The sequence below is a fragment of the Aulonocara stuartgranti genome (assembly GCF_965226115.1).
Source record: "Aulonocara stuartgranti genome assembly, chromosome: 1".
In the NCBI taxonomy this organism is placed as follows: Eukaryota; Metazoa; Chordata; class Actinopteri; order Cichliformes; family Cichlidae; genus Aulonocara; species Aulonocara stuartgranti.
Window position 1 is genome coordinate 20,356,492 of NC_138939.1, and position 12,007 is coordinate 20,368,498.

Genomic DNA, 12,007 nt, shown 5'->3' on the forward strand with positions numbered 1-12,007 from the left:
AACGCATCTCTGAAGTTGAACGCTACAACCGCCGTTGGAATCTGAGACTGTATGGGGTACCGGAGTTGGAGAAAGAAGATGTGCGTGCAAAGGCGATTGGGATATGCCAAACGGTTCTGCCTGCGGAAAAGGAAAAGTTTTCAGAGGTCTTAGACATCGCTCATCGAGTGGGGAAACCAAAACAAAATGACCCGAGACCCAGAGGGATCATCATCCGGTTCATCTCAAGGAGAATTCGTGATGCGGTGTGGAAAGCTGCCAAGAACAATACTTTCCTTCAAAATAATCATCTGCGGTTCACTGAAGACCTAACGAGAGAGGAAAAAGAAAACAGACTGAAGCTGTGGCCCATTATAAAGAAAGCACGTGAAGAAGGGAAATCTGCTTACTTTGTTGGAGGTTGCGGCTTTGTAAATGGTGCTGAAATTCACACAAACTCTTCAATATTCCCTGACCCTTAGTTCTTCTCGGGTTTGTTTACAAGGTGTTGATGTGCCTGATATTTATAGATATTAATGTTTGGCTGTCTAAATTGCTCTTTGATGTTAGCAAAAAGCAAACTTACTGTTAAATAGGTAAAACTTTTTTGTTACGCTTTTATTAGGCGTCTAAAGTTTTATTTATACGTATACTCTATACTGTGAACATTTTCATATTCTAGTGCTGATCTCAGTGTTAGGTTAAAAAGTTTAACTTCGATTTACATTTTAATACATATCTTTTCTTTGTCAATTTGTGTTCTTTGTTTTTTGTTTCTATTAATGCTAGGGGTCTTCGTAACAACTTAAAACGTAAAGCCACTTTTCTTTATGCAAAGCAACTTAAATCTGACTTTGTATTTTTACAAGAATCTCACTCTACTATCAATGATGTTAGTTTTTGGCGATCTCAATGGGGAAATTCTATATGGTTATCTCATGGAACTGAGCGACCAGCTGGGGTATCAATCCTAAAAAACAGATATAATGGGGATGTTTTACATACAGAATGTGATTCTGCAGGTCATTACATATGTCAAGTCATAAAATATAATGATTTAGTCTTAATTGTAACTAACATATACGGGTTTAACACGAAGCTAGAAAATGATCATTTATTTTTGGCGATTGAAAAAAAAAAATCTAGCTGGTTAAATAAATTTCCAAATGCAAAATTATTACTAGGTGGAGACTTTAACTGTATTATGGATGCTGAATTAGATAAATTTCCTCCAGGACATTCGAACAGAATTAATACCACATTGAAGGCTGTTATGGTACGCCTGAAACTTACAGACATTTGGAGATTCAAATATCCTCAGTCCAAAATGTTTACTTGGTGCAACAATTCTAACTCGAGACATTCAAGGATAGACTTTTGGTTAGTTTCAGAGAGCTTTGACAGCAATAGCATAGATGGAGGTGCTTGGCCTTCTCCAGCAACAGATCATAAAGCCATATATATTAAAATAAATCTAACTTCTCTATCTAATTCTTCTTTTGTTAAATTTACATACTGGAAACTCAACAGCTCATTATTACAAAAAGACGATGTGAAAAAGGAGCTTAAAGAACTGATCTCAAACTTTTGGTCTATAGCTCAAGAAGATTTAAAGTATGGAAATAATTGGGAATTATTAAAATTTGAAATTGGCAAATATTTAAGGAAGGTTGGCAGCCTTAATGCAAAATCCAAAAGATTAGAGGAAGAAAATATAATCTCTCAAATCACACAGTTATCTAATAAACAAATTGACACTTTAACTGAAGAGGATAAATTGAACCTTGCTAAATTACAAGATAAATTAGATCGTTTATACACAGACAAAGCAAAAGGAGCTTTTATCAGATCAAGATCTAAATGGCTTGAAGAAGGTGAGCGTAATTCCCATTATTTCTTCAGTTTAGAAAAGAAACACTCAAGCATAAATAATATTAGCAAATTAATGATAAATGGGGTTATAACAGAGGATTACAGATTAATCTCTAAATATTGTAGTCATTTCTATAAGGAACTTTATAGCTCTACATTTTCTCAGGAAGCTGCACATCATCTCTTAGAATCGCTGAATGTTAAATCTATAAGCCAAGAAGATTCTATATTATGTGATCAACCCATCTCATTAGAAGAAGTCAAAGATGCAGTTGGGCTATTGAAAAATAATAAATCTCCAGGTACGGATGGTCTTACTGCTGAATTATATAAAACTTTTTCTGAAGAGTTGTCTCCCTTTCTTCTTGAGGTATTTGCAGAAAGCATAGGAAACCAACAGCTTCCCACTAAGATGAATCAAGGTTTGACTACGCTGATTCCGGACCGATTGATAATTGGAGACCAATTAGCTTGCTAAATAATGATTATAAAGTATTTGCTCTAATTATAGCTAACAGACTTAAGATGGTTCTTGACTCTGTTATTGATGAAACACAATCTGGCTTTATGCCCAAAAGACACATAACTAACAATATCAGATTGGTTTTAGATATTCTGGATTATTCTGACCTCTTAAATTGCAATGGTTTCATATTATTTTTAGACTTCTACAAGGCCTTCGATACGGTGGAGCATGAATTTATATTATAATTATAATTATATTATATTTATATTAGCTCTGCCCACCCGGGGTAAGTCTTCTGACTTATCCCACTTTAATGAACGGTAGCCGCTAAAAGAGTAGTTACTGTCGCTGCCCTTTTTTTTGTGTGTGTGTGTGTGTGTGTGTGTGTGTGTGTGTGTGTGTTTAGCGCGCTGGAGCGGAGAACACGAACAGGAAGGCGAGGACGTCGCTGGGTTTCCCCCTTCTGCACCGCTTGCCTGGATTTTTAATTTTTCGTGACTTTTATATTGTGGCGGACGCCACTGGATTTTTAATGTTGTGTTTTATTGATTTCTATTGTGTTGTTCCCTTGCCAGGGTTGTTTTAATTCATTTTACATTTTTAACTGTTTAAATATAATAAATTATATTTTAGACATACAGTTTTTAATTCGTGTGCATTCCCTTGGCTGCTCCACTGCTCTGTCCGTTTTGAGGAAGGTTTCCTCCTTTAATAACACTGTGCAAAAATCACCTTCCCTCCGTTACAAATACATATAATATTGGCCATATTATATTTACATTACCACAGTTAGATGGTTTTAGTCTCATGAACAACATTAGCTAATTGTTATTTACTAGCTAATCTTAAAATGACTGTTCAGTACAGAAATGAAGCCCAACAATCATGTTTTACAGTCCTGTGGTCTCAGCCTCAGATACTCAACTAATCAAAGTGATGTCATGACAAAAATGAATGACCAACAAAACATTTCTCCTTCATTTCTGTCAAACAAAGCTGTATGTAACATTTCTCGCGGTTAGTATCATGGTTGCTAGGCAACCTGAGCAGCACGACGACGGCTAGACCGTCCCATTTCACAAGCCTCTCACTTCCGCACTTCTCGTACTTATAATACGCGTAGTGCACGTACTTCAAGCGTGCAGACCCTGAATTGGGACACAGCCATTGATTACAACCGTTTGTTTGGCCTGCTAAAATGGCGCCTCGCCGGCCACGCCCCCTCCCTTGACGTCACGCCGCAGTGCATTGTGGGATCGCAGCGCCATGTCAGTAGGCCAGAAAGCAAAACAAGCACACAGTGTTGGAGTGTTAGATTCGGGACTGCCAGAACCATGCTCAAAATCAGCGCAAAAGACAAAGGGCTGTATCGCGACCGATTGTGCCCAGACGCCAAGAGACGGTACTTTGAAAAAAAAATGCGTGCATCTTTGTTACGGGCGCCAACCACTGTGACCTCGTTGTGTGGACACAGAGAGACCTTGCTGTGATTCGCGTCTTCCCTGCTGTGGATTTCTGGAAACCGCGCTTAAAGCACGCACAAGACTTCTTTCGTAAAGTGTGCCTTCCTGAACTTGTTGGGAAATACTTCTCGAAACAACGTGCTGCTCTAAATAGCCTGTAATGTTTCATGTTGTGGTTAAAGATTGATGACAGCTGTGTGGTGCGATGTAAATAGTTTGCATTTCATTTTTATGTGATTGCTGTGTACATGTGAATAGATCTATAATAAAGAAAAACAAACAAATATACTATTCTTTTTTGTTTTTTAAAAACAACTTCACACAAAGTACAACTATTTACAATGTATTGTACATCCAAAAAAACAGCTTTAAGAATACTCAACAGGAGCAAGTGTCATTTGGCCCTGGTTTGACAACAACACTGGGGCACATATTAACAAAAACACAGCAAACCTTAACGATCTTATCAAGAAGTGTTGTGCCTTCAGCCTCACATGATAAGAGTAATCGGATTGGCATTGTAGTGTGTAACATTTTGAACTTGTTGCGCAAACCACCTATTACTCGCTCAACATGAATTCTCAGGTGGGCAATTGCTCTCGTTTGTTCAACGTCCCTTGCATCAAGTTGACAGTAGCCTTTTGTGAAAGCTGGAATCTTGACCTCGGCACACATCATTCCTACAGCATCTCTGATGTCAAAGCCTCTGTCAGCCAACACTACGTCCCCTGGTAACAGCTTTTGAAGAATGCCACATCTCTTTGTGATGTGTTTATCTGATGCACGACCCCCCCATCCCCTGGAAATGAAAGAAATAGCTCCATGGGGTGTAATCCTGATGAGGTATTTTATGGTGTGTGTACCCTTGTAATGAGAGTATGTTTGTGCGCGTGCCTTTAAATTAGATGGTCTTTCTGTTCGAATCTCAAAACAGTCAACAATGATGGCTACTCGTTTTCCAAAAGTTTCAGTAAACTGTGGAGGCATTGTCGCCTGCAGACAGTCGGTTTATTTCTGCTCTGCCCTGTTGACGGCACACACAATCCTTCGTCTGCCCTTCAGCTTCCATGACACTGTCACTCCCATCACCACTGTCCACATTTGCAGCTGGTACGTCAACCTCCACTTGTCCAACACAACTGCTGTCCACTGCCTCCATGACATGGTTATTTTGTTGTTGTTCTTCTGTCAGACCTTCATCGAACATCAAGCCTGTAAGATAAAAATAGTGCATAGACATAAGGTTAATGTACACCAATGATCCAATGACAGGTGTGTGATTCATCTTTAAGTTATGTGCGGATTAGTGTTCCATAAGAGCAATTTAGTATGTTTTTAGAGGGGGGGGTGTTAACCTGCAATGAGTGCTCTTTTTCGCTTCTGTTGCATACGCCTTGCGTGCCGGTGTTCTGGGAATTTCTCCTACCCCGTAAACCGTCCTACCCGTTGTTCCTGAGCATGTGCGCGCATGCGCACAACACAAAAAGGGAAGCTAAGCGCATCCGGCTGTGATTTCACGCTACTCCGTTGTCATATTTGCAGGAGAATAGGTAAGTAGTAAGTATTAGTACTTTTTATTGACGTTGATACTTGATTTTTTAAGCCTTTGTGATTGTTTGTCAATATTAAAGTGAAGTCGCTATCTGCTTTCTGCACAAAACTGTCGAATTTGCAGATTTGGTGAAGTCTGCTGTCAAGTTACTGGACACGTGGTATTTGCACAACACTTTTGAGTCCGCAGCTTCGGTGTTTTAAGGCTGTTTCGGTAATGTCGTTATTTAATAAGTTAAATTATTTGCATTGTTAACTGCACATATTGAAGCTCATAAGAAAATGTTTACTGACATTCGTAAATATGGAGAAGTGGGAAGAGATTTACGCGTTCATTTCTGCGGGCTCCTACCCTTCAGGATATGACAAGGCTCAGAGGCAAAACCTCAGAAGATATGCCTCAAAATTCAAACAAAAGGGTCAGTAATTTATTGTTAATACTAACAACTCATATATGTGGTTAAATTAATTTCTAAATATATATTGTTTTACTGCAGATGTAGAACTCTTTGTTGGAACCAGAAGAGTAGTAAAAACCATGGATGATGCCAGGAAGATATTTCATGAGTTTCATTCATCTCCAATTGGAGGACACACTGGCACACACAAAACGCTAAATGCAGTGTGTTCCAGATTTTACTGGTTTGGTATGACAGTTGACATTAAAACATGGGTATGTATTAACTGTTTGTACTGTTGTTAAATAGCGTTTAAAATAAGCAAATTTTTTGATATCAGTTAAAAGAGAAACTGTACACTTGCAAAATAAAAATAAATATGGTTAATTAGTGATATTACAGTAATAACCTGTAGGCCTGGCAGAGATTTGAAGACACGCACACAAACTATTGTTGCTAAATAGTTTGTTCGTTAGAGAATATGTCATTAAGTGTTTTTGTTTTTTGTTTTTTACAAATGAGAATGTTGAACATTTACGTGAACTCCATAAATATTTTTACCTTAAAGATTCAGGAATGGGACCAGTGTCAAAAAGTTGGGAAACCACTGACTGCTGTGCTACCGTTGCAGTGTATTCAGGTAAATATTATGCCCCGTTTACCCATCAAACTATGCTTGTAGCTCATATTCATAAAGGCAGGAGGGTTTGCCAACTAATTTTAACCACCAATGTTAATGTGTACATTATACAAATTGTTATTCAAATTATTAATTTGTCCTTGATAGGTGTCTGAAGTGTGGGAACTTATTGGTATAGATCTTACTGGACCTCTTCCTAAAACTTCAAGCGGCTTCCAGTATATACTTACTGCAACTGACTACTTTTCAAAATGGGTTGAAGCTTTCCCATTAAAAACAAAATCTGCATCTGAGGTAGCCCAGCACTTGTGCTCCATTATATATAGACATGGCTGCCCCAAAAGGATTTTGTCAGATCAAGGCAGAGAGTTTGTGAATGAAGTAAGTGTTAAATAATTTTCAGTTACATTTTTTAACTTTACTTCACTGGGGTCAAAGATTTTTTTCTTGTGTGCTTGTATAAGAAGTATAATTCCTTATCTGTTGAAGCTCAACTCTGATCTTTGCAAGTTATTGCAAATTGAAAGAAGTGTCACAGCAGCATACCATCCACAGACGAATGGTCTAGATGAAAAGACCAATGACAACATAAAAAGGTATGCCTAATTTTTATCTAACAGTTTTTAATAACATTACTTATGTTATTCAAACTTAATTGTTACTTAATAATTTATTAATTTCTTTACTTCTAATTAAACTTTCATTACTGTCTTTACATATTTCTATGCCTGCATTTAGAGCCCTCTGAAAACTGGTGAATGACCAGCAGAATAACTGGGATCTGTATCTAGAGCCCACCCTGTTTTCACTTCGGTCAAAAGTACACACCACAACAAAATTCACACCTTTTTTTCTGATGTATGGAAGAGAGGCAGTATTTCCATCAGAAGTGCCTGCTGAAGTGCCGGTGAGTGTTTGTCAAATTCTTTCTATGTTAGAACTAAGAATTGAAACCATTTAAGAAAAAAACCCAGTAATGTCTTTATGAATATGATATCATCTTGTTTTAATCGCTAATATCTACAAAATTTTAGATTTCCAACATCATTCTGCCAGACGGCAAAAGGTACAGTGACTATGTACAGTCTGAAAGTGAAGCACAACATGCAGTTAAAGAAAATGCACAAGAAAACATTGCGAAGTCACAAGACAAGCAAAAGGTTGCATACGCCAAGCGGGCCCTGAAAAAGTGTAAAAATGTTGTGTACAATGTAGGGGATCAAATTCTGCTTCTAAATATGAGGAAACGTGGGCGAAAAGGAGGAAGACTTGAACCGGATTTTTCAGGTCCCTGCACAATTGATGACTTCAGTGGAAAATGTGTTAGACTGAAAAACTTAATTTTCTGAAGATGAAAGGAAAGGAAGAGTCCCGAGTGGATTGGAAAATGGAGACTCTGCCACACAACAAGCAGATGGACTCCTTCAGTTGTGCAGTTTTAGTGTTGAAGGTATTTAATAAGCAATTGTATTTAATGTATTTAACTAGAATTAAGTTAATCAATTGCAATTACTGTAACATATTTTACAGTTTGCCGAACACTACCTTCTGAGTGGAGAGGTTACTAGGGTGCTGTCCACTCCAGAAGCCATTGGGCTGCACCGCACTGAAATTGCTTGCGAACTGCTAGAACATCGAAGTAAGTTGAGTCATGTGCTTTTGTATTGCAATAGCACTTTCAGTTTTGTTTAAAACTGTTAGGTTGAACGTCAGTGTGTTTCTAGGTAATGCTGATGACTACTGTGTCGTTTGTTCCATGCTGGAAGCCGATCCTGACTCCAGTATGATTGAAATGGTAAAACAAATAAACCACAAATGCAATATACAGTGGCTTGCAATAGTATTTGGCCCCCTTGAACTTTTCCACATTTTGTCACATTACAGCCACAAACACAAATCAATTTTAATTGGAATTCCACGTGAAAGACCAATACAAAGTGGTGTACACATGAGAAGTGGAACAACAATCATACATGATTCCAAACAATTTTTACAAATGAATAATTGAAAAGTGGGGTGTGCGTAATTATTCAGCCCCCTGAGTCAATACTTTGTAGAACCACCTTTATCTGCAATTACAGCTGCAAGTCTTTTAGGGTATGTCTCTACCAGCTAGAGACTGGTAGAGACATTGGTCTTTCACGTGGAATTCCAATAAAATTGATTCATGTTTGTGAATGCAATCTGACAAAATGTGGAAAAGTTCACAGGGGCCGAATACTTTTGCAAGCCACTGTAGTAATTATTTTCTCATCAAATTCATAATGTTGGTTAGCACACTTACACCCCCCCCCCCCCCCCTTCTCCCTCTTCAGGTGCAGTGCGAGTTTTGTTCCAGATGGGCACATTTTGGATGTGCTCAATATGAGAGCAGCCTGGTCAAGTACCTGTGCGACAAATGTGCATAATTTGTACACAGTTTCTTTTTCAGTTCTTTCTCCCTGTGTTCTGTTGGATCTATAAATGTCAAATATATGTATCTGTAAATATATTCAGTAAATATATACTGTAACTATAATGGAGTGAATTCATTGTCAAAGTTTATATAGTCAGGTGTTCCAGTCACTTCAATGGTGACAGCTGTATAACTTAAGCACCTTGGCATGCAGACTGCTTCTACAAACAAGTGCCAAACCATGCTACTGTTGTTATTATAAACTAGAAGCATAATTCTGTTGGCAAGAATTACGTGCCAAAACATGCTACCTTTGTTAATAAGAGCAAGAAATATAATTATTATAGGGAAGAATTACGTGCCAAAACATGCTACCGTTGTTATTATAAACTAGAAGCATAATTCTGACGGGAAGAATTACGTGCCAAAACATGCTGCCTTTGTTATTATATATTATTATTGCTTCAGACATTGACCCCCAACACACCTTCCACCTCTCCCCCCTTCACCCTCCCCAATCCAGTCTCAACGACCACCCCCACCCTCCCCAATCCAGACTCAACGACCTCCACCAAACCTCTCACCCCCCTTTCCTCCTCCCTGAAACTCAGAATACACACTGAGGATGTGAGCCGACTATTCCAGAAACAGAAGCCCAGGAAAGCCCCCGGACCAGACGGCGTCTCACCCTCCTGCCTCAAAACCTGTGCTGAACAGCTGGCTCCCATCTTTACTCACATCTTCAACAGATCCCTGGAGCTGTGTGAAGTTCCCTCCTGCTTCAAACACTCCACCATCATCCCTGTTCCCAAGAAACCCACCATCACAGGACTTGAATGACTACAGACCTGTCGCCTTGACGTCTGTGGTCATAAAATCCTTCGAACGACTGGTGTTAGCCCATCTGAAAGACATTACAGGCCACCAGCTGGACCCTCTGCAGTTTGCCTACCGGGCAAACAGGTCGGTGGATGATGCAGTGAACATGGGGCTGCATTACATCCTGCAACACCTTGACCACCCGGGAACTTATGCCAGGGTCCTGTTTGTGGACTTTAGTTCAGCTTTTAACACCATTGTGCCTGAACTTCTTTCCTCCAAACTCTCCCAGCTCAGCGTGTCACCAGCTACCTGTCAGTGGATCACCAGCTTCCTGACAGACAGAAAGCAACAAGTGAGGCTGGGGGAGATCACCTCTGAAACCCGGTCCCTCAGTATTGGTGCCCCTCAAGGATGTGTCCTCTCACCACTACTGTTCTCCCTCTACACTAACGACTGCACCTCCAAGAACTCGGCTGTCAAACTCCTAAAGTTTGCATATGACACCACTGTCATTGGCCTCATTCAAGATGGTGATGAGTCTGCATACCGGCAGGAAGTTGAGCGGCTGGTAATCTGGTGCAGTCAGCACAATCTGGAGCTGAACACTCTTAAGACTGTAGAGATGACAGTGGACTTCAGGAGACATCCCTCAACTCTGCTCCCCCTCACCATATCAGACAGCCCTGTGTCGACTGTGAAGACCTTCAAGTTCCTGGGTACAACCATCTCCCAGGACCTGAAGTGGGAGACCAACATCAACGCCATCCTCAAAAAGACCCAGCAGAGGATGTACTTCCTGAGACAACTGGGGAAGTACAGTCTTCCACAGGAGCTGCTGATCCAGTTCTACACTGCGGTCATTGAGTCTGTCCTGTGCTCCTCCATCACAGTCTAGTATGGAGCAGCCACTAAACAGGACAGGAGCAGATTGCAGCGGACTGTACGGGCAGCAGAAAGGATCATCGGCACCCCCCTGCCCTCCATCCAGGATCTGTACCTCTCAAGAACCAGGAAATGGGCAGGGAAAATCATCACAGACCCCTCACACCCTGGACACAGACTTTTTGATCTGCTGCCCTCTGGCAGACAGTACAGAAGCCTGCAGACCAGGACCACCCGACACAGGAACAGTTTCTTTTCCCTCGCCATCTCCCTTCTTAACAGTTGACCTGTCACACTGCTCCCACTGCCAGACTGCAGCTGCACCTTATGTACATTTTGTAGTATTCATTCCACCTCATTCATTTCTGTATTTTATGTATATAAGTTTAGATCCGTTATTTATAGTTGGTTTACACAGCTTTGTGTATGTATGTGTAATGTGTATATATAGACGTGTGTGTGTGTGTGTGTGTGTGTGTGTGTGTGTGTGTGTGTGAGAGAGTGATTTACATTGCTGTGCTTGAGAGCCACCATCTACCGGAACCAAATTCCCTGTATGTGTCTGCACATATACTTGGCCAATAAACACGATTCTGATTCTGATAACTAGAAGCATACTCTGACAGGAAGAATTGTGTGCCAAAACATGCTACCTTTGTGAATGTGACCTACAAGCACACTTTAGTGGGTAAAAAGAAGTGTCAAACCGTACTGGCTTTATGAATATCAGCTACAAACATACTCTGATGGGCAAAGTTAAGTGGCAAACCGTCATACCTACTTAAATTTTTGCTGGAATTATTGTTTGGCAGCAGAAATGTGCATAAATTACAGCAGCAGCATCACACATTAGCATGTTTTATCTCATTATCTATGACTGCAGCGCATTGGAAAAACAAACAAACACTAAAAGCCTTTTAATCCGGTTGTTCAGTGATGACGCGACGAATCCTACTTCCGGGTCTAAAGTAGTCTGCGTTTAATATGGCTTTTGTGCTGTTAACATGTTTAATGTTATGTATTTTCTTCTATTTGATCTCAAAAAGCTCCTAAAACAGTCAGTGATCCCTGTTGACCTCCCTCGGCTTTTATTACCGCTAATCATTTATTTAAGCTCAGTTTTTAAAACCTTAGGATGTAACTACAGCCCAGCCCATGCAGCAGTATATGAATGACTAACCTCGTATTGTGGATGGATTATCTCAGTTGTTCAGCTGGCTGAAGTTTGGTCCTTTTACAGCATCCTGCCATTCTTATTTCTGTTAATGAAGAGACAATAATGATTTGGGGCATCAAAACCACTCTGGCAGCCTCTAAGTTAGTTGGTTACTATTCATGTTTCAGTGAAAGCTGAGTCACATCTAGGGTTGCCAACTCCCTGAAAAATAAATAAGGGACACCTCGTGGCCAGGGCCGGGCAACCCAGTTGTCTTCACCCTTCCCAGTGTGGTAGCTCTTTTTTTGTGTGTGAAATTATTTTTTAACCATTTGACTTGAACTTGATTTAAGCAGATGCATATTCTTTGTGATATGACCATA

The 12,007-nt window shown here is 40.0% G+C and overlaps 1 protein-coding gene across 1 annotated transcript; it reads left to right on the forward strand.

Annotated features, from left to right (window-relative positions):
- The first annotated feature begins 7,754 nt into the window (after nucleotides 1-7,754).
- On the forward strand, nucleotides 7,755-8,887 carry LOC309706537 (uncharacterized protein). The gene is made up of 4 exons (XM_082533163.1): nucleotides 7,755-7,819; nucleotides 7,900-8,008; nucleotides 8,094-8,164; nucleotides 8,685-8,887. Exons 1-4 carry the CDS (start codon nucleotides 7,757-7,759, stop codon nucleotides 8,775-8,777), a joined length of 336 nt encoding a protein of 111 aa, XP_082389289.1. The 5' UTR covers nucleotides 7,755-7,756; the 3' UTR covers nucleotides 8,778-8,887.
- The last annotated feature ends 3,120 nt before the right edge of the window (nucleotides 8,888-12,007 follow it).

What these genes read in the sequence shown, in the direction of transcription:
- LOC309706537 (XM_082533163.1), top strand. Translation starts at nt 7,757, where the DNA reads ATGGAGACTCTGCCACACAACAAGCAGATGGACTCCTTCAGTTGTGCA. An exon ending in GTGCAGTTTTAGTGTTGAAG is followed by an intron (nt 7,820 to 7,899) that starts GTATTTAATAAG and finishes CATATTTTACAG; the next exon opens with TTTGCCGAACACTACCTTCT. An exon ending in ACTCCAGTATGATTGAAATG is followed by an intron (nt 8,165 to 8,684) that starts GTAAAACAAATA and finishes CTCCCTCTTCAG; the next exon opens with GTGCAGTGCGAGTTTTGTTC.